This window comes from Felis catus, chromosome A3 (assembly GCF_018350175.1).
Source record: "Felis catus isolate Fca126 chromosome A3, F.catus_Fca126_mat1.0, whole genome shotgun sequence".
Lineage (NCBI taxonomy): Eukaryota > Metazoa > Chordata > Mammalia > Carnivora > Felidae > Felis > Felis catus.
Genome location: NC_058370.1, coordinates 79,230,145 through 79,252,542, shown reverse-complemented (window position 1 = coordinate 79,252,542; position 22,398 = coordinate 79,230,145). Strand labels below are relative to the sequence as shown.

General features: G+C 36.7%; 1 protein-coding gene across 4 annotated transcripts in view; it reads left to right on the top strand.

The window, feature by feature from the left end:
- Nucleotides 1–20,379, top strand: part of USP34 (ubiquitin specific peptidase 34) — a 249,863-nt gene extending 229,484 nt beyond the window's left edge. For all 4 annotated transcript variants that reach the window (XM_045054250.1, XM_045054251.1, XM_045054249.1 and 1 more), the window contains 12 exons: nt 594–751; nt 2,183–2,261; nt 3,800–3,926; nt 4,732–4,839; nt 5,818–5,922; nt 6,039–6,163; nt 7,154–7,277; nt 15,502–15,581; nt 17,702–17,842; nt 17,949–18,092; nt 18,760–18,919; nt 19,122–20,379. In XM_045054250.1, the coding sequence (XP_044910185.1) occupies nt 594–751; nt 2,183–2,261; nt 3,800–3,926; nt 4,732–4,839; nt 5,818–5,922; nt 6,039–6,163; nt 7,154–7,277; nt 15,502–15,581; nt 17,702–17,842; nt 17,949–18,092; nt 18,760–18,919; nt 19,122–19,729 (1,959 nt within the window). In that variant the 3' untranslated portion in view covers nt 19,730–20,379. The remainder of the gene's footprint in view (nt 1–593; nt 752–2,182; nt 2,262–3,799; nt 3,927–4,731; nt 4,840–5,817; nt 5,923–6,038; nt 6,164–7,153; nt 7,278–15,501; nt 15,582–17,701; nt 17,843–17,948; nt 18,093–18,759; nt 18,920–19,121) is intronic.
- The last annotated feature ends 2,019 nt before the right edge of the window (nt 20,380–22,398 follow it).

The window sequence follows — 22,398 nt, the reverse complement described above, 5'->3', positions numbered from 1 at the left end:
TCCATCAGAATACAAATATATGCGGTCTAAATCTGGTACCTTTATTTCTGCAGACTGTTTATAAGTTTCATATTAAAAACTCCCCCCTTCATGTATAGCTGTCATTCCTGGATATTCCGTTATACTATTGCTTCTTAACACTGTTGTAAACTCAAGATGACATCAAGAGGGTTTAAGTCTGGGAAAGGGGTTGGAAGAAGAGTGAAGAACCCTTTTTTCAAGCTGTCAACCTAGAGGCCACAAACTGCTAATATGAGAAGTTTTTTGCTAAATGGGAGATGGTGGGAGTGGAGAGTAGTGGCGTTTTCAATACATTCAACATTTACTTAAGAGTTCAGTCAAATGAATGCAATGAAGAGTATTTTAATTACTGGTATCCTTGAATTATATACTACTTTTTCCTGTTGAAAAAAAGCACCTTAATTAAGATCCTTTAGACATGATGTAGTAAATTGTTCAACACGCCCCCCCACCCCCCTGCCAAGAAAGAATAACCTAATTTCCAGCCAAGAAATTTAGAATGCCTACAATAGAGGAAATGTTCTAAAATGTAGGGTTAAAAGGTCACCAAAATGCTTCTTTGCCCTTTTTAGGCAGTAGAAGAACTGTTTAACCTGATGCAGCTGTTTATAGCTCAGAGGCCAGATATGAGAGAAGAAGAATTAGAAGATATTAAACAGTTTAAGAAAACAACCATAAGTTGTTACTTACGTTGCTTAGATGGCCGCTCCTGCTGGACTACTTTAATAAGGTAAAAAGATTTTTTCTGTTAATTTTTTAAATATGTTTTGTTTTTCCAAGTGAGGAAATGGGCACTATCCTTTTGGACCTTTTGAAGAGTTATAATTAAACTATAACTGAGAGTTTGCCAATTCTTGAAAGTTATTAGGGAAGCATTTTCCATGTAGTTACCTTGGAAGGATTTAGCTCTTAAAAATTAACACTACTTTTATTTTGTTTTGGTTTTGCATTGTTTGTATGTGTTTTATCAGAATCTTAATGTATAATCTTAAATCTGAAGCTTGAATCCTCCTCTGTGTTGCTATTCATCCTGACTTATGCTTAGACAGTTCAGTTCTAGAGGCCTCCAAAAACAGCTTTCTCCATCTTTGGATGAGTCTTACTGTTAATGTTTTAAATTGTTTAGCCCAGATCTACCTGTCTTTTTTAACTATAAGAATTAGCCAAATAACAAAACATCATTATAATTGTTCAGAGCTACAGAAGTTATTGAATGGTTGTAAAGGAACTCTGCAACAAATGACACATAATTCCCTTAACTGTAGAAAGTCCAAGTTAATTTCTTAAAACGCTTCTGTGTATTACATTTAAGACTTGGAGGTAATGTCCTTTATGGGGCACATTTTGGCAGTATTTCTTTGAACACTATAATATTTTAAGCTTGATCAACCAAGATAAAGTTATTTCAGGTTTTCTTGAGAAAATTTTCAAATTTGAATCTTTATTAGTACACAAAATGAGTTAACTCATGCTTTTGCTCTAAAGGAATTCTTTTAAAATGTCGGCATTAATTTTAAATACATTGTTTTCCCAAGGTTTACTATTTATCTTTTTCTTAAAAAAAAAAAAAAAAAAGATTGAGCTTTCTTAATTCTTTTTTGAAAAAGTAAAGAAAACATCTAACTAAAATAGAAGGAATTCTGGTTGTACTTCTATATAGCAGCAGTTTCCAGTACGTAATAATGAAATTAGGTCTGTTAACAGGAGCAATACAACTACTTTTGAGGATTATCACATAAATTATTTTCAAGGCCATGGTGTGTTTAATGTTTCCCCTTCGTGTTTCTCTTTCTTCCCAAGAACCAGCTGATGAGTGCTTGGATAGTATAAGTGTATTTTGTTATTATCCAGAAGATAAACCCATTATAAAAAATAAACATTATTTATACTGAAACTTTAAGAAGATTCACATGATACCTCTCTTCCACTGTTTCGAGCAGTTGTTGACTAGATACTAGCATATGCAACTTTTCTCCATGTTATTTAGAGCGTTTCTTAATATTATCTCCTTTTATTACATTACTAAAAAACAGATATAAGCAGTCTCTCCTGTAGGTAGAAAAGTAGAGAGTCTAAATGACCATTTAGTTCTATTTTTTTGTCACCTGAGTTTTCCATTCTGATGCAGAGTTCTCAACCTGGACTTTATGTATTCTTCTAGTGCCTTCAGAATACTATTAGAATCTGATGAAGACAGACTACTTGTTGTATTTAATCGAGGGTTGATCCTGATGACTGAGGTAAATATTTTATTCCATTTTACAGTAGACGTATCTCATTTTAATGTTTTCACCAAGACTTCTTTTTTTATGGATATTTAGTATTCATGCTAGACTGTTTTACAGGTCTTTAGATTTTGGTTATACAGATCAATAAATGCAATGTATATTCCAAGAATAATAAGGTCACAGTTTTTAGGTTGTTGTTTTCTTTGTGCATTGTAATTCCATACTTCTTATTTTGTATTTGGAGCAACCACTGTTTTTATTGATTCCATTTGTAAGGGTAGAAACAGATGAAATTCATGTGATTTAATCACTAGCACAATTTTTCAAGATCTCACTTATTTGACAGTTAAGAAACTGAGATTACCATCATCAGAGGAAGCCATTGAGACTGTTATAGGTGGTTAAAATCACCTGTTCATTCTTCCCACAATTCTTGAACATCCACAACTATGAGATGATTTTAAAGCCATAGAGGTACATTTTACCCCTTAGTCTAATAATGGAGAGAAGACAATATATGCCAAGAACACCATGAGAAATAAGAGTTAGGATAGCTTTTTCAGTTAATGGTGTTACAGAATAGGAAAACCACATTTTTGAAACTGCACTTATGAAGAATTTGAACTTGTAAAGATAAGTGGGAGAGTATTTAGATAAATGATGTGGTCACCACAGGGGCAACAAAGTATTGTCATATTTGAAAAAATGCCACATATTTTTGTTTGGCTAGAACAAAAGGTATGTGAAGAGTAGTGAGAATTTCATTCTTTCATTCAACAGATGTTTGAATGTCTACTCTGTGCCACACATTGTGCTAGGCACTGGGTATACAGCAGTGAACAAGACAGACATGGTTCCTGTCCTCATGGCTTATAGGTTAAGTGCCGTACAAGTACATTGTTTAGTTAAGGGACCACTACAGATTCTAGACGATGGATTTTGAACTTTGAATTATGGATAGTATATAGGTTATAGGGAACTGATTTGAGAGGATTAGGGGAAAAAAAAAGCTTTCTGTAAAATGAAATAGGAAAAAAAAGCTAAGGATTTGGAATGAAAAGACTTAATAAGCTAATATGATTAAAGGAATTCTACCTTTTGGAGCCCTTTTTCCTCATTCAGGTGTACTGTTTTGGCTATAGCTGACAACCATTTCACTATTGTCTTCCTTCCGAAGCCCTAGAATGTTAGAGACAGCAGTTACCCATTCTTCATAATCTTGTTGCCTGCTGCTTTGCAGTCTCTAAGGCTTGTGGCCTTAGAGCAAACAGTAACCAAAAACAAACAAAATGATTAAACGAATTATTCCTTCAGATCAAAATGTATGCATAAAATATCAGCTCTGCAGGTGAGCACTGTTTTTGTATTTTAAGGAAGAGCTGAATTGGGAGAATTTGACTTTTAGGTAGAAAGCAAATACATTGGCTTTGGGCACATGTGCACACACATAAAGTCTGGAACTATCTGTCATAAAGGGTGAGCACTACCATTTTGTGGCTCAGTAAAGTAAAAATGAAATGAAAATTTCCATCTTTTTAAATCACTTGTAGTCATTCAACACTCTGCACATGATGTATCATGAAGCCACAGCTTGCCATGTGACTGGAGATTTAGTAGAACTTCTGTCAATATTCCTTTCAGTTTTGAAGTCTACACGCCCGTATCTTCAGAGAAAAGGTTTGGTCATTCTTCTTATTTTTGTTACCTTTAACTATTACAGAACAAAATAAGGGTTTCAAACCACATGTTTCAGAGATTTTTGTCTTTATCTCTAGTTGATGGTACAGAAGATGAGAATGTTCCCTGTCATCAAATATTCATCATGACCTCCCGATATAAAGCTGGAATGCTCTTGTTTATTCTCTAATGCCTTCCTGGAGAATAGGCAGCATCTTATAAGTGTTAAGATTTAGGAGACTAGAAAATGCTTCCAAGCAGAGTAACAACATGGGTATTTTGTGAAGGTTCTCCAGCTGGAAACCTCCATGGCTTAGGTTAGATTATTTTTAGTTCCAAGAGAAATAACTATAAAATATATCTCTCCCCCACAGTGTGAACTCTGAACTTCATATAAATTTCTAGAAAACGGACATATTCATGACTAAAATAATGTGGTTTAAGAAACCTAACAGGTTTGGGGCGCCTGGGTGGCTCAGTGGGTTAAGCATCTGGCTCTTGGTTTCAGTTCATGTCTTGGTGTCGTGAGATTGAGCCCTGCATCAGGCTCTGTGCAGAGCCTGCTTGGGATTCTGTCTCCCTCTCTCTGCCCCTACCCCACGCGTGCTCTGTGTCTCTCAAAGCAATCTAGTAGGTTTAACAGTTAGTAGCTATCTCATGAAAATAATCACTTAGCTTTCACCAAAGATGTTTATGTCATTAACTTGATTTTCTTAGTGTTAGCATTCTGTAGGTAATAATAGAAAATAATTGTGAGGAAGTTTGAACTCAAGTGGCATATTTATGTATGCTTTTGTATTTGCAGATGTGAAACAAGCATTAATCCAGTGGCAGGAGCGAATTGAATTTGCCCATAAACTGTTAACTCTTCTTAATTCCTATAGTCCTCCAGAACTTAGAAATGCCTGTATAGGTAAGTTACTTGGAAAATATACCTGTGTGAAAACCTAGTGGAAGATTCTTACGGAATATTTTTTGCAAGATGTGGTATTAGTTCTGTGGTATTAGCTTCAGAAATAAGCTAATACCATAGATGTGGTATTAGCTTCAGAAAACATTTTTCCTTTTTATGTGTAACTCATACTGGCCAGCAAATCCTAGAAAATCTAGTTGTATTTTTCAACATGCCAGTAATTATGTGATCAAGGCTCTTTGAGCTTAGGTTATTTCTAGATCTTTTGCAGCTCTGAAATCTTCTAGTCCTATATAAACAAGGTAGAATCACACAAATGTTTACAAAGGAGAGCTGCTATTATAAAGAGTTGGAGTAATTATTTCACTGTCCGTTCTTTTGCCTAAAGATACTTCTTAGTAGCTGTTCTCAGACTCATGAGTATTTTACCTTTTTAAAGTCCTCTTTAGAGACTGTAACTATTTATGGTTTGTTTGTTTGTTTGTTTGTTTGTTTCATTTACAAAATGATGTGAGTAACTGGCTGTCATGTATAAGTAATCGGTTTTGGTCTGATGTTCTGTGGAATTACTGGCCTGTAACTTCAGTAACCTCTGACTGCCAGTAGCCTGTCATCATCACAAGGTTTATGTCTGTGTGATGTTGATTTTATGAAGACATGACATCAGTGTGCATGAAATATTTCCTTTAGTGTACTTATCCATGGTGCTTCTCTTGGATAAATAAAATACACGTAAATAGTTTTAAACTTTGGTTTCTAAATGATAATTGTGGTTAGTAACTCTGCTGATTCAGATTTGATTGAGCATCAGACAGAATTTCTCCCAATGTCAGGAGCTAAAACCATTTTAGACTCATTAAAACTTTCCACCTGCCATACTGCAACCAATCACCCTAACAGGATTTGTGAGTTTCAAAGTAGCAGGTTAGATATATACTCCAGTTTTACTTTAAACTCACACTGTGTTTTTATTTTCAGATGTCCTCAAGGAACTTGTGCTTTTGAGTCCCCATGACTTTCTTCATACTCTGGTTCCATTTCTACAACACAACCATTGTACTTATCATCATAGTAATATACCAAGTACGTATTCCTCAAGCACAGTACTTGAATGTGGTTGGCATTTAATCTTTCTGCACACTGAAACATGGAGATTTATTTTTTCCATTTATTCTTATTGTACACTTTTAATGTCTTAGTGTCTCTTGGACCTTATTTCCCTTGTCGAGAAAATATCAAGCTAATAGGAGGGAAAAGCAATATTCGGCCTCCGCGCCCTGAACTCAATATGTGCCTCTTGCCCACAATGGTGGAAACCAGTAAGGTATGTTGGGATGCCAGGAAAACCATGTTTCTGTAGTACACAGTAATTTGAAATTTCCCCTCTAGCAGTTATATTAGATTTAAATGACCATTTTGTGGATCCTAAGAAGATTAGACTCATTTGGACTTTTTCCTTTTAGTGCTCTGAAATGTTGGTTGAGTATTTGCAAAATCAACAACAAGCACAAGTAATAAGTTTTTTCCCTCCCTCAAAAAAATACCCTAATAGAAAGTCTTAGTAGTATTTGTCACTAGGCTAAATTATAACTGGGTCATATTTCTAAACCTGAAGAGTCAAGTTAGGTATTTATTATTGTTTAAATTTGACCATATAATCAATGACTTCATTTACTTCCCTTTCCTTATAATCCCTTGACCTAAGCCTAATATCACTGATAGATTTATCATCATTTGTAGTCTGATTCTTCTCTTCTAATTCATATTCTAAAATAATGCTAATTCTAAATTATAGAGAACATTGAACAGAGGATAATTTATCTTAGTTTCAACATTTTTTTAACAATTTTTCCCTTTATCTGTCTTCACCCGACTTCATTCACACTCCCCCTGGCCCACCATCTTTGGATCTTAAATATACTTAAGTTCTTATAAAATATTAAAAATAATTAACACTGTAGTAACCATTACAGAAATCATTTGAAATCTATTTCAAAAATCAAATTTAATTCAACTCTTCTTGATGATGTCTGTAGAACTAAAGTGTCACATTTTAAAATCCTACAGTAATTTTACTTTATTAAAGTATATAGAAATAATGGGTAATTTAATTGATAGCATTTGCACACTGAAAATAAATTTGTGACAATTAAGATCTTAACATTACTAGAAACTTGGAATTTAAAACTAGGTTCTTATAGAATTTAAATATTTAATCAGCTTTTGAGTTTAAACTTATTACATTTGCACAAAATATGCTCTTTAATTTATTATACAATTTAAGTGCAACCATTTTATCATCTTTAACCTTCAGGGCAAAGATGACGTTTATGATCGTATGCTGCTAGACTACTTCTTTTCTTATCATCAATTCATCCATCTATTATGCCGAGTTGCAATCAACTGTGAAAAATTTACTGAAACATTAGTTAAGCTGAGTAAGTATAAAAGATGAGCAGTAAATTCCACTGAATTATTTTAAGCCCCTAGCCACTCAGGAAGGGGAGACCAAAATGAGACCATCCTTTTTTTCTTTTTTAAAGTGACTGTTTAAAAATATTAATTATTCTTGGGAACATTTTTATTTTTATTAAGAAAACACCAACTTACTGGTTTCCATTGAATAGTTCTGCCCAGAGTTTCAGCTGGCCTATAAAGGAGTGTGGAGTAGGGCTGATCACTTTGTACATAGAAGCCCAAGTCCTCCTCCATCTGCCCAGCAGAATTTAAAAACAAATACCAAAAACTACTCTGCTTTAGGAAGGCAGGCTTAGAGAGGTGGACTTTCCCAGCCCTGATCTTGAGGATAAGATGAGATCTATAGTGCCAGCTGTGCTTTGGAGCTGGCAATGCCAAGAGCAAACTGAGTGGGCTTGCCAGGATGAAGCAGAGGTGCATATATGAGTAAATTAGGAGGTAAGTCTCATGAAATAGAGAGATGAGTGAGAAGAAAGGAAATTTGATAAGATATGAGAAATAGTAAACAAAACCATCAGTGAGTTATAAAAGGGCAAAAAACTCAAATTATTCAAGAATGTGCCTGAGACCTATAAGAGAATTGCTCCCTTTGGGTGACTTTTTCTAGCTGAAAAGTCTTTAGAAGATATGTCCCCTCTCTTAGGACCTCCAGAGTTACCAGGGTCTGTGTGGCCTGTGAGTCTTACTTCTTTACGGATGGCCCAGGATCCTCTCCCAGTGTTCTGTAGTTTTGTTTCAGAGCATAGGAAGTGAAATGCTCATGGAACCACCACCCAGGTCAAGAAACAGAATATTGTCACACTCTAGAACTCCCCATCGTGCTCCTCCTTAATCACAACCCCTTCCTTCTATGGAAGAGGTTTTGATCCACTATAAGTAGGGCAAAAGATGTGAACATACCTTAGGTTCCATTATCCAAGAAGAAGGAAGTGGTAACAGCTGTCAGGGATAATTCCTCTTCAGAAAAACCATCTTATTGGTAAGTGATTAGAGTGTCTTCAGATTTGGAAGATTGTTCCTTCCACCTGTTATCATTAGCTGGTTTTATACATATGTGGCTGAAGTGCCAAGTGGGGGCTGTGGGTGGGGAAGCACATGATGAGATTGGCCATTTCGTGATTACACAGTTCATTCATGGCACTTGGTAAAAAACTAAAACCTAGCAGTGGCAGTGATCGAGTGTGAGAAAATGTCCAGGAATTCTGGTAACACAGCCTTGTTCCCAGATAAGAAGGGGGACTTCTTAAAATGCTGACCTTAAGAAAAGTTCTTGGTAATTGTGTTCACATGATTTATACCAAAAGTTATGTGAGGAACTATTTTGGCTGCTTGAACAGCTGTGATCAAATAGTGAATGTTGTACCCTCTTTGGGACTGTCTTTCCTTATCAATACAAATACATGTTTCAGGGAAAATAAACATGGAGGCGAGGAGGAAGGGAAAGAGGACACACACTTAGCCATCAGCATTAGCTAAATCAACTTTCATATTTTATATTCCCATCCCTTTTATAACCATGAAGCACTGTTGATGCTGCCTCCTAGTGGTTAGTGTATGAGGATGGAAATACTCTCCCAACTGCATCATCGTCCACATTATGATAGCCACAAGCCATATGTGAGTGTTGGGAACTTGAAATGTGATTTAAGAAATGGAATTTTCATTTCGTTTCATTTTAACCAAACTTAGCCAGATGTGGCTGGTGGCTGTATTGATACAAAACAAAGCCTTCACAAGTTGAGCAGGTTGTACCTTTTTTTTTTAATTAGTTAATTCATTTATGTATTTTTATTAGGATCCTCCTACTCTGCCATCTTCCCCAGAAGTCATGGTTATCTCTTAATGCAGAAAATTAGACATTATTTTGAATATGAAATAAAACAAAGACCTAAAAGCAGTGCTTTCCTTATGTGTCATCTGAATAGCGAGAGTACATCCCAGTGTTTCAGGTTAACTCCTGCTTTCAGTTGCAATGATTATTTCCAGGGAGAGGCACCTAGGAGAGAGCTTGAGAAAGCAAAGCCAGCCCACATTGACTGTAATAGGGAGCAGGCAAATTGATAAGGAGTTTCAACTTGTATAATTTCTTCAAAAACTTATATTTGGCAACAAGGAAAGAGCAAATTTAAACTGGTTGTGTCCTTAATCATTTGAGCCTTGAGGTTAGATGGTCCAAGGGCCAGAACATTGTGACCACAGGTGGGGTTGTCTCAAGACCTATATGATTGTAGGTCGCTTCCAGTTTTGAGGAAAAGTCTCTGTGGTAATTCTTATGGATAACTAAGCAGATTTTAAGATTTGTTGGGAGACAAAAAGGAATTGTGTAATAATTGTATATTAGAGTTACAGGTGCAAAACAGTAAAGTGTGGGTTGGAGTGCTTTTGAAGTGGAGGTAGGCATGGGGCTGCGGAGACACAGAAGTGGGGGGAGAATTTGGGGAGAGTGAACAAAGCTACTGACTTCCATGTGAAATAATTGTGTCTGAAATTACAGTATTTTGATATTTAAAAATAGTGGAATTTAGTCAAAAAAATTCTAAAAAAGAATAAGAGGGACTGGCACTATTGATTAAAAAAAAAAAAACTTACCAAAGATCAGTAATTTTTTATTTTATTTTTAAGATTTAATACATACACATATTCAAAATAACAAGAAGTACACATCACAATATCACAGACCTATCCCCCACTTTTATTAAATTTTTTTGTTTATCTTTTTTTGCATAAAAGCAGCAAATATAGGTTTATTTTCTCTTCTTTCTTACATAAAAGTGAATTACAGTGTTTAAAACTCTGTGAAGCAGATATGAAAATACATGGGCAGAAAAACATACACAAGCAATGGAAAACAGCCCCAAATAAACATAAGGATACATGGGGGTTTGGAGTCAATTAAGATGACCTGTCAGATTTGTGGACATTGTATGGTATTGAGAGAATCAGTCAGCTACTCAGGGAGAGAAGGGGCAGGACTTTAATATCTTATACTTAAATAGATTACAGGAGGATTAAAGATTTAGCTGTGAAAAATAAAGTCATAACAATATTAAAGAAAAACACAGAATCACATAGTTAGCACCTTGAGATTTGAAAGACCATTAAGCAGGACACAAAACCCATAAACAATAAAATAAAATCTTTGGCAGTGTAAAAATTGAAATTACTACATGTTGAAAAATGCCATCGATGAAAATATAGCTAGTGGGGAAAATATTTGCATTCTTAACAGATAAGTGGTTAGTATTGGCAATATATAAAGAATTTTTAGGATTCAGTGAGATGGGAAAAGGACATTAAGTAAAATAAGTAAAAGGCCATCAACAGGCAACTTCTTCACACACAAAACAAGTAAATGTGTTGTAACCATATGAGGATTTTCCCTGCCTTACTAATCATGATTTCTCTTTTCTCTCTTTTTTTCCCCCCAACTATGAGATAAAGTTTAGATGGTATGCATAAACAGTTTTGGGAAAGAAGAGATGTTTTAATGGAGTCAATTTGAGGAGGCATATTATTAACATTATCACTTTATATTGTTCATGACCCTTGATCCTGCAATACCAGATCTAAGAATCTACCCTACTCTACTCATAAAAGTGTCCAACAACATGCATAGGGTGTTTATTTTCACTCAGTTTGTATTGGATAAAAACTGGAAACAACCCAGATGTCCAACAATAAGAGTTGAGCTGAGTAAACCTGTAATTTATTGTATAGTCTTTAAATAATTCATGTGTATTTTATGGTCTTTAAAAAGATAGGACCTTAGATTACATGAAAAAAAAGCAAATTGGGAAACAGTATGCAGAATGTGACCACAGACTTAGAACAATAGGAAAAATCACTTAGTACATGTTTAAAAAAAAAACCAAACCTAGAGGCTTATACTCCAGTGGTATAAGGATAAAATTATGGGTTGCTTTCATTGTCTGGGTTAAATGTCTATAAGTTTGAAATTATTTGCAATGATCATTTGTCTTGGGGGTGGCGGGGGAACAAAATTTTTAAGTAGTATTATAGGAAGATCGCCTGGCTGGCTTATTAGTCAGTTAAACATCCGCTTTTTTTTTTTTTTTTTTGTAATTTTTTTTTCTTAACGTTTATTTTATTTTTGAGAGACAGACACAGAGTGCAAGAGGAGGAGGGACAAAGGGAGAAGGCGACACAATCTGAGGCAGGCTCCAGGCTCTGAGCTGTCAGCACAGAGCCCAGTGTGGGGCTTGAACTCACGAACCTTGAGATAACATGACCTGAGCTGAAGTCAGATGCTCAACTGACTGAGCCACCCAGGTGCCCCAAGATTTGATTCTTGATCTCCGCTCAGGTCTTGATTTCAGGGTCATGAGTTCAAGCCCTGCATGGCTCCACACTGGGCATGAAGCCTACTTAAAAAAAAGTGGGGGTGGGGGGTGGGAGGGGAGTAGTATAGGGAAAAAAAAAAAAGTATAGGAAACTGCTATTGCAGACTCCCAATATTTTTTTTTTAAGTTACCAGAGTTGACGTGCAAAATTAACAGTGAGATGCTCAAGTAAAATTAAATGACAAATTCCTAGATTTATAAACAATTTTCATTTTCAGAGATAAAACAAGAATCTTATTTAACATTGCTTTTGACAATTTTGTTAATGCCTTAGTAAATGAAAGTAAAAAATCGTAAAAGGAAATTTTTGCAAGTAACATTGTATATACCTAAAAATCTAAAATCTTCAAAATCTCTGGAATTAAAAAATTAGTATAGTTGGTAAAAGTAAACAAATTAGAAATTCATCTTATCAAAAACACAGCTGTGGTTCATGCTTTACCTTTTTTGATGTCCTGATGCTACCGACAACCAGTAAGCTGTTCCCAAAAGACGTCTTAGGGTTAGTGAATATACCAGTTATTCAGTACAGATCAGAAGGCAGCGTCTACCAAGGGCAAATCCATCTATCCCAGGCTAATACTTAGTAATTGCATTTAATAGATATATTTATAATTAGCAGTTCATTACAAGTTAATTCACAAAGAGGAAGAACTGGCACAGTGATCTGAATACCCTGTGGTAGGGCGAGTAGATTTTTTTCCAGTAACCAACATGGGAAGCCAAATAAATAGCAATAGGTTGCTTAATGGGTATGAGTGAGAACAGGGGGAATCAGAATAATCAGATGTGTGATATTCTGTGGCTAAGATGTCTTGATGATTCAGTCCTGTAGTGAACCATTAGTTGTGGGCTTTCATCCATTGACTCCCACTTCCCATGGATAATGCTTGGATGGGCTAAACACTGCTACAGAAAACTAGACAAATAATCTTAACCCAATTCAGATAGGAGAGACCCTAAGCAGTAAATATACATATACAATACTTCATCCTCAAAGCAATCATCTGAATTACCATTCTACCTACAAAAGCAGTTTTTAAAAGATTTTTAATAACTCATCTAGTAGCTTCTACAGTATAAAGTGTTATTAATGAGGAAAAGTTCTTTGGAATAGTTTTTGATTATTGTATAGTACTTCATGGATGGGGTGGGGTAAGGACCCGTTGAGGATGCCTGAAGTCACAGGATAAAGAAAGATAAGTGGACAGAACCCAATATGTCTTAGGCCTACTCATCCTGATTCTTGAAACAAGGCTTGGACGTGTGCCTTGATTGCGTCGGGATGCCTGTGCTTTGTACCCAGTAAAGCACCCCAGAACGTATTGGAGGAATGTATAGAGTAGGATGGCATTGGCCTCTACCTTGAGTTACAGAGCCAAGATACCCCTGATCCCTCAGTGCTTTGTGAAAATGCTAGACTAGAAAGAAAGTGATACTTTGTTGCTCTGAAAGGATGGCCCTCCTTCCAAAGGAGGTGCACCTCAGAGAGGAAATAGGGCTGCGAAAGAGGTTTCATTAGCTCACCATGGTGGCACAGTGTTTTCCAGAGTGTAGTGTATATAATAAGATGGTCCAGGGAAACTAATTGTATATTCATAAATAGGTATAGATCTTACAGTGTCACAAAAATACAAAACTAGTATACTAAATTTATGACTTCTTAGTTCTGTTGCCTAAGGCTGATGTAGTATTAGCCTCCCTAAGTGAATCTAAAGAATAGTGTTAAGTAAACAGTGTACGTGATAGGCACATATGAAAACACTTAGGAAAATGGCATGAATGATTGAAGTTTGGGGAAACACTGGTTATTGAAAAGATTACAGGCTTCACAATCAGATCTACCTGGGGTAGATGTTTTGCTCCCTGGCTTTTGGGATGAACCTGAGCAGATTACATAGTCTCTCTAAGCCTGATTTCTTCATTGAAAAAAAGGGAAATGAGGATAAAACAATGCTTTTGAAACATTGGAAGTGATGTTAGATTAGGGAAGACCTCCACAGTTTTTTGTTTGTTGTGGTAGTGCTGGCTTTTTGGTAGTTGTGGAAAATAGGAATAAAGATTGTTTTGTTTTGAGGAATAATTAAGAAAAAAGAATAAAGACAAAGACTAGAGAAACTTAGATTGTAATGTGCAGTCTACTTTCACCTGGGAGGGTTTAGGTCAGGGCAGGATTTAGGGGTTGGCAGACTTCCTGCAAAGAGTGTACCTTGCTGGCCATATGTATGATCTGCATCACATACTCTTCTTTGTTTCACTATTCCTTTTGCAATCCTTTAAAAATACAAAAGCCCTCCTTAGCTCACATGGCCATACAAAGATAAGTTGTGGACCAGAATTGGCCTGTAGGCCAAAGTTTGCCACCCTTTGCTGTACTTTTATGGGTGATTATGATGCACGGACATGGGAGCATAGAAAGTCTTACCTGTACCTGATAGTTTTGATGACATACCCTTGTTTGCTTATATATATTGTGATCTTATAGTGGGTAAATGCTTCCAGCCCCAACCAGATTAAGTTAGGATAAAAGAGAAAGAGGACAGTTTGCTTGGGGATCTCTCTACAAAGGGTTAATCTTGACAGGAAAATAAACTTAACCCACAAAAGGGAATCGTGGCATCCTTGGATGACTAAATTGGATGACTGATCTGACTTTCTTGTCTGTCTTAAGATTTTCTCTTAATCCTTGGCTCATCCCAGAGGTTGGCAAATAATAATAGCCTGCATTCTCACGTTTTTGTATAACCAGTGAGCATACCTGCACGCTGAGAGTTTTTACATTTTCTAATAAATACTGTTATTCTAAATATTTTTGTGACATGAAAATTACATGTGAGTCAAATTTCAAAGTTCTTAGGTAAAATTTTATTGCAAGACAGCCACACCCATTCGTCTAGTGTTGTCTTTGGCTGCTTTCACACTACTACTGCGGAGTTGAGTATTTGCAATGGGGATCATTTGGCTGCAAAGACTGAAATATTTACTATTTGGCCCTTTACTTTAGAAGTTTGTTGACTTCAGGTCTAACTCATTTTTTTCTTAACTGGAGGAGGATAACTTTTATTACTTTTATTATTTCTCCTTCTCCATGATCATATTTTCGCTGGAAGTGGGAGTGTGGAAGATGGGAAATTTACTTACAGTTGTGCTTTGAGAAGTAGGGCATAGGGCAGGAGAACACATTTCTTAAAGATAATACTTGACATTTGGAATAGTCAGAAAGAGGAAAGGTTAAAACTATTCAATAGAGGTTCCAAATAGAACACTGACATACAGCTAAGTATGGTCCACCCAGAAGAGCTTGGGGACAAGACTAGAAGCTGTTAGACTCAAGAGCAGTGTCTATGTAAATCCACCATAATTCTCCGTGTTTTCGGGGAAACAAGGTAAAAGAGGAAGGACCAGTATATTTTCTAATTCTCCTCATCCTCTCTTTGACCTTGCACCTCTCCCTTCCAGCTTAGCTAGTCCATGAAAATTATCTAATATGCAGGGTGGTACCTTAATCCAAGAAAGCTTTGGAACCACTTGCAATAATCTTTATTAAATTGTCCCAGATAAGGTTCTAACACTTACAAAGCAAATTGGTTTAAGTTACCTCAGATCCTTTTGGGAATGAGGTGTGGAATATGACTAAATTATTTCACTGGTTAAAGCATTGGAATGAATTCTTCCCCTTTAGGTATTCTATAGATTTCTAAAACATGTAGAAAATACTCATAGTTATGACTAGAAATACCTGTAGAATTGTACCTACAAAGTTGAATACCTCAGTAGTGTAATTTATAATTATAACCTATTCTGATTTCTTTTCAAATATTAGGTGTCCTAGTTGCCTATGAAGGTTTGCCACTTCATCTTGCACTGTTCCCCAAACTTTGGACTGAGCTATGCCAGACTCAGGTAAAGAAAATGAGTTTTAGATGATTTGGTCTTTCATCTTCTCACCATTTGGTCAGTAATTTTAGGAACAGTGGGTTAAACACTAGGTGGAAAAATTGGGGAGGTTTTAGAATCTTAGGTAAAATATGATTAGTGGAAATAATAGCTATTAACTATTGGGCATCAAGTTGCCCTTTGAGGTTTTTTACTTCAGTAGATTTGTATCACAGGATTTTCAAATAAGCTAATATATTTGAATTTGTAATGTATAGGTTAATATAAATAGTTGTGGCAAAAGTCCAAAACAGGGAGGTATTTTGAGGGAAGTCCTTTACCTGTCCTTTACCTTTACCTCTTACCTGTTACCTTGGAGTAGGTTTTCAAGGGTCTGATGTACTTTTTTTTACCAGCATGGTCATTGAGAACAGGAAACACTATATCCTACCTACTTTAAGTATCTTAAGAGCCAACTCTTTAAAGCGGGCACCTAAATAATGCTTGTTTCATTCTGGGGGAGAATGGCAGAGAGGTGGGGAGAAACCAGATTGGTCCTAAGATTTGATTCATTCCTTGGACCAGGCGCATTTAGATCCTGAGAAAACTTGGTTTCCTGACTGGTTGCAGCTGCCCATCCTCAGAGGAAGAGATGAGTTTGTTTACTTTAGCCTAAACTTTACCCACATTACAGTATCTGAAACACTTTATGCCTCTGGTACAGCCTCCTGCCTGGGCTGTAATGCTCTGTTTATTCTCCCAGTGGATGTGTGTCACACGGTGCTGTAATAGTTGTTTATCTCCTCACAAACTGAGCTCCTCAAGTGTAGAAATGGAATCCTCTCTATCCCTTCAAGAAATGTCATTTTATTCTCTGTAGTAGGAATCTTTAAAAGGCTAATTTACATTGATCACATGGCGTAGTACATAAGAGACTTTGAGAAAATGACTTCCTGGGTTTTTTTCTTTGTTTTGTTTTTTTGTTTTTGTTTTTAGCTGAGTGGTTAATTCAGTAAATGGGAGATCTCTGCTTTTTCCCTCTGCCACTGCTGCTATTCTTTTCATTCTTGATTTGGGTAGTCACTTTTTTTGGTTTCTGTACTCTGCCACTGGCTGTTGCTTCCCTATTGTTTTATCTACTCCAGCACTTTACTGCTCCCTTAATTGGCTTCTTTTCCAAAGAGTCCACCATCTCCAAAAACTTCCTTTAAAACAAAGCCAAACTGTCCAAGGCTTCCAGTCTGCCAGCGTGATAGAAGCAGCCGTCAAGAAACACAGGCAGCAGGCAGAGGCTCTGGCTGGTAGAATTAGGCAGATTTTCCTGACACCAAGCATCTGAAGAGCTGGGTCCTGGTCCTATTCGACTTCTGATTTTTTGGGGTGAACTTGAGTGACTTACCAAGTTGCTTACTCGAATAAAATAAGCATATACCCGTACATATTATCTAAACTTTGTCCTGTTTTATTAAATACTCCATTTTATCTCCCATATAAATGATCTTTTATTAAAATATCTATAATCTAGAGAGTAGATTTACTTAAAGATATACTACTTGTGTTGAAGAGCCATGACCATTTAAAAACAGGGGAATGCAATTTTAGTAAAATTTCTTCTGTATATTGGGAACCACTAATTCTTGTGAGGTAATTAAAGGAGGTTTGCTGTTTACTTTGCAGTATTCATGGGGGGTGGGGAGGATATTTCCAAACAAATTACTATTGCTTAACATTTTAATTCCTTTTATGGAATAAGTTTAATTCTTAAAATTTGTCTTTTTTCTGTATATAGTTTGGTTACCTATTATCCATTAATTGGTCCTCTGCAAACATTCTCATCCTATTTGCTGGTCTTAATTTGTCCAGTCCTTATTCCCTCATTTAATGCTAGATAATAAAGTTGCATTTCTTTGGAAACCTATTTGTTCCTTTTGCCCTTCAGACTTGTTACAAGTCTCTCTTCCTCTTATACTTACATGTAGAGTCCAAGTGACTAAGACTTGTTTTATCGGGAGTACGGTTACTATAACTGGAGTTAGAAGTGGTCTCTGAAAGGACTTAAATGACTTTGGATGTTCATCATAAGCAGTGTGTAAGCCTTGCAGTTATTTCAGTGCTCAACCATCAGTACTTCTTCTCCCCTACTGTAGTCTGCTATGTCAAAAAATTGCATCAAGCTTTTGTGTGAAGATCCCGTTTTTGCAGAATATATAAAGTGTATCCTGATGGATGAAAGAACTTTTCTAAACAACAACATTGTGTACACATTCATGACACATTTTCTTCTAAAGGTATGTCCTACCTTTGAAAACTCATTGTGTTACTTCTACCTAGTTAGTGGTTGTGTTTTCATGGTGTTGGTCTTTTGGAGATTTGTTTTTAATCTCTCTTTCTCAGGTTCAAGGTCAAGTGTTTTCTGAAGCAAACTGTGCCAATCTGATCAGCACCCTAATTACAAACTTGATAAATCAGTATCAGAATATGCAGTCTGATTTCACCAACCGTGTTGAAATTTCCAAAGCAAGTGCTTCTTTAAATGGGGTAAGAACTGGGGGAGGGATGTTGTACTTAAGAACTTTCCTTAAATCACCTTTGGCTTTAGTACTATTTTACTATCATAACTTCTTCAAACTCTGGAAAAACTACCAAATTTCTAAAAACATGTGTTCACTATGGGCAGTGAAACCATTAAGAGGAGACATTCCTTTTATCTCTACTTGTTTACATTTTTTGAAAACATTACTTGTGATGTTTCTGTTATTGCCTGTGGCTCATAAATAACTGAAACAATCACATTAATGATCCATTGATTATAAAGGCAATTAAACCTAGGGAATTAGGTGCCTTATATAGATTTCCATGATACCCAGGTCATACAATAATGGAATGCTAGCACATGTCCAGCAGCAGTTTTCCAAGTAACAAAATGTTGCTTAGATGCCAGAACAGGTTGCAGAGCTAGGTGAGTGAAGACCTTACTCTTTGTGACATTCACCAGAAATCAGCCTAATTGAGAAACTGATTTCTAGATCGAGGCCTTAATTTCTCACGGATAATATCCTAATGCTGGCTTTCTAGTTTTAGCATTCTCTAAAAATGCAAAAGAAACCAGAATGGATTCCTGGAAAAGTAAATGTGTGTTAAACTGTAAACAGCTGTGTCAAAATGTTAGCTTTAGAATTTGACATGTTCCTTTCTGGGTTTACAGGATCTGCGTGCACTTGCTTTGCTCCTGTCAGTCCACACTCCCAAGCAATTAAACCCAGCTCTAATTCCAACTCTGCAAGAGCTTTTAAGCAAATGCAGGACTTGTCTGCAGCAGAGAAACTCACTCCAAGAGCAAGAAGCCAAAGAAAGAAAAACTAAAGGTTAGCTTTGTGGACTAATATTAATTATACCTTCAGGGTGGGAGAGGGGGAAGAATACACTCAGTGTAATTGACTTTGTAAGAGCTGTCTGTTCAGTTGGGTCTCCTAGGTATAAATGCTAAGAACAAAATTTCCCGCAAACACCCCCCGCCCCGGTGTGATCTCAATGACTCCTTTCAGAGAATGATGTTCATTTTTACAGATGATGAAGGGGCAACTCCTGTTAAAAGAAGGCGTGTTAGCAGTGATGAGGAGCACACTGTAGACAGCTGTATCAGCGACATGAAAACAGAAACTAGGGAGGTCCTAACCCCAACTAGCACTTCAGACAATGAGACAAGAGACTCTTCAATTATTGATCCAGGAACCGAGCAAGATCTTCCTTCCCCTGAAAATAGTTCTGTTAAAGAATATCGAATGGAAGTTCCATCTTCGTTTTCAGAAGACATGTCAAGTATCAGGTCACAGCATGCAGAAGAACAGTCCAACGAAGGTAGATTTGAAGACTGTAAAGAGTTCAAGGACCTCCACTGTTCCAAGGATTCTAACCTAGCTGAGGAAGAGTCTGAGTTCCCTTCTACTTCTATCTCTGCAGTTCTCTCTGACTTAGCTGACTTGAGAAGCTGTGATGGTCAAGCTTTGCCCTCCCAGGACCCTGAGGCTGCTCTATCACTCAGTTGTGGCCATTCCAGAGGACTCTTTAGTCACATGCAGCAACACGACATTTTAGATACTCTGTGTAGGACCATTGAATCTACAATCCATGTGATCACAAGGATATCTGGCAAAGGAAACCAAGCTGCTTCTTGACATTAGATGTAGCATGTCTACTACTTTTAAGGTCCCTTCTCTCCATCCCCCACCCCCAAAGCTGTTTGTATAAGTTTTGCTTATTTCTGTTTTTGTGCTTCAGTTTGTCCAGTGCTCTCTGCTTGAATGGCAAGATAGATTTATAGGCTTAATTCTTGGTCAGGCAGAACTCCAGATGAAAAAATTTGCATCTTCAGTATACTTTCTAAAGGGCAATCAGATAACGGATATGTTTTATGTAATTAAGAGTTCACTGTAGTGGCTTTCATTTAATATGGCTGTCTGGGAGGAACAGGGTTCCCTGGCCCTGTACAATGTAATTTAAACTTACAGCATTTTTACTGTGTATAATATGGTGTCCTCTGTGCCAGTTTTGTACCTTATAATAGAGGCAGGTCGCCTCCGATCGCTGTGGTTCTTATTATCAAAATTAAGTTTACTTGTATACGGAACAACCACAAGAAATTTGATTCTGTAAAGAATCCTCTTTAGCTGTGGCCTGGCAGTATATAAATGGTGCTTTATTTAACAGAATACCTGTGGAGGAAATAAAGCACACTTGATGTAAAAATAATTGTTTTATTTTTATTGACATGACTGATTGATTGCTATTCTGTGCACTTAATTAAACTGATTGTGATGACTTTTCATTTGTTTACATTTAACATTGCTTTAGTCTTCTCAGATGAAAGTAATGAGGACACTGAGCGGGAGGGAAGCATTTCTCCATTATACTCTATTTCCTTACTGCTGGCGGCGATCCAGAACGTAAGCTGCCCCGCAGCCTGTCGGTCCTCCGCCTGGAGTGCACAACCACTGCAGGGAGTAGCCTGATGACAAGGCCCAAGGCACCTCACTCCAACATGCTTCTGAACACATGGCTGCTATGCTACCTAAAGAGCTACAGACCTTAAAACCCTGAAGTGAAATAAAGGAAAAGTATCGACATGCCATTTATTTTTTTGTCTTCCTGAACTAAAACTACAGCTCAGAGTGGCTTGCCAGGACAAGCTTTGGTGGGAAACTTCAACTATCTGTACTCAGAGGCTCAATCTGTTCCCAGAGGAGCATCTATGGGAGGTAAGGTTAATACCTAATTTCCACATTGCTTGCTACTTTTAACCCAATGAGAGTCCAATCGTAGTAAAGATTCAAACAATGTTTTGAATTCTGTATAAGGTCATGGATTTCATCCAATATAAATTAAGGGTGTTTTCTTTTTTAAAAGGATTGAGAAGAGGTAGACTTACAAAATCTTCTAATTCAACCATTTAGGGTAGTCAGCTTCAGTAAACATTTTATTTCTTCAAAATGCTGCTTCTGCCAACAGGATTTCATGCCCTCTTCTTTACAAACAGGAACTCCTTTACAGTCCAACTGCAATTCCGTTTGCCCTGGAGTAGGCACAAAATTCAGTGCAACTGTCGCACTGAAGACAGTGTTCTAGAAGAAAAAGAGGGAGCTTATTACTGCATTATGAAAACTATCCATACAGTACTACAACTGGCTTATTACAGTGGGGGTGGGGGGAGAAATCTTGAGTGTTTCCCAATTCTTATAACAAAGGATACTACTAACATACCTTCCGGCCAGTTCCTATGTCTCCATTTCATGACGATCTTTTTATTTGTCAACTAAAAACACAGGGGAAATTCCCTTAAGACATCTTTTAAAACTTCCAGTGCAACACAGAAAATCCTTTCATTAAAACTCCTGAGGTACTAAAGGTAATCAACAAACAACATACAGTCCCATCTTCCAGGTTATATGCCAGCATCACTGAGAATCCATTGTTCTAGGTGCCACAATGTCCTTAACAGCAGTAACATCAAGGACAGAAGTATAGTGACAGTGGTAACCAAAACTGGGCTGATGTCAAGGGTGACACTGGGCAACACAGACCCTAGTGATTTAGGTGGCAGAAATGTGAAACTTCTAGACCAAGAGTTGAGGGGAATTAACTATACTTCTTTCTTCTAAAACTAGTACAATTACTAGGCAACTAAGGCTTCATCTTTATCACTACTTAGTATTTGTAACATTTACTTGTTCTACCCCAAGTATACTTAACTATTTACCATAACCAATTTTATAAATTTCTCAAGTTTCTGTGAACTCAGATAAAAAAGCAAATTAAAAGCAGCACAGATTTTTAAAAAGCAATGTAACAGAAGGGTCAGTCCCAGCTTACTTTTCTTTAACCCTAAAGATTACTTACCAATTCTACATATTCGCCGGTGATGTTCCCATCAAACATTTGGAATGTCCCTCCTTTTTCAGCTTCTAATATAGCAAGAGATTTAGAAAATTTCTGCACCAGCTAACCAAGTAAAACATGCAAGAGACATGTCATCCCATCATGCCCTTTCACCTTTTGAACCTAAAGGCAAAGTATTAACAAAATCATCACTGTGGTTTGGGGTTTTTGTTTTTTTTGTTTTTTTCCTAATCCTGAATAGTGTTTACTTACAGCTTTCTCTCCCTTTCTGAAGGAGAAAACCCAGTATTGTATCCCTTAAGTGCAGACATATTTCCCTAAAAATGCCCATCTTTTAGCCCCTTATTTTTTTAGAAGTTATCCTAAAGACCTCTATCACCACCATGCTAGGTCTCTTCAATCATAAAAACATGGCTATCTGGGAAACCAAAAACCAGTTCCAGTTCTTAGT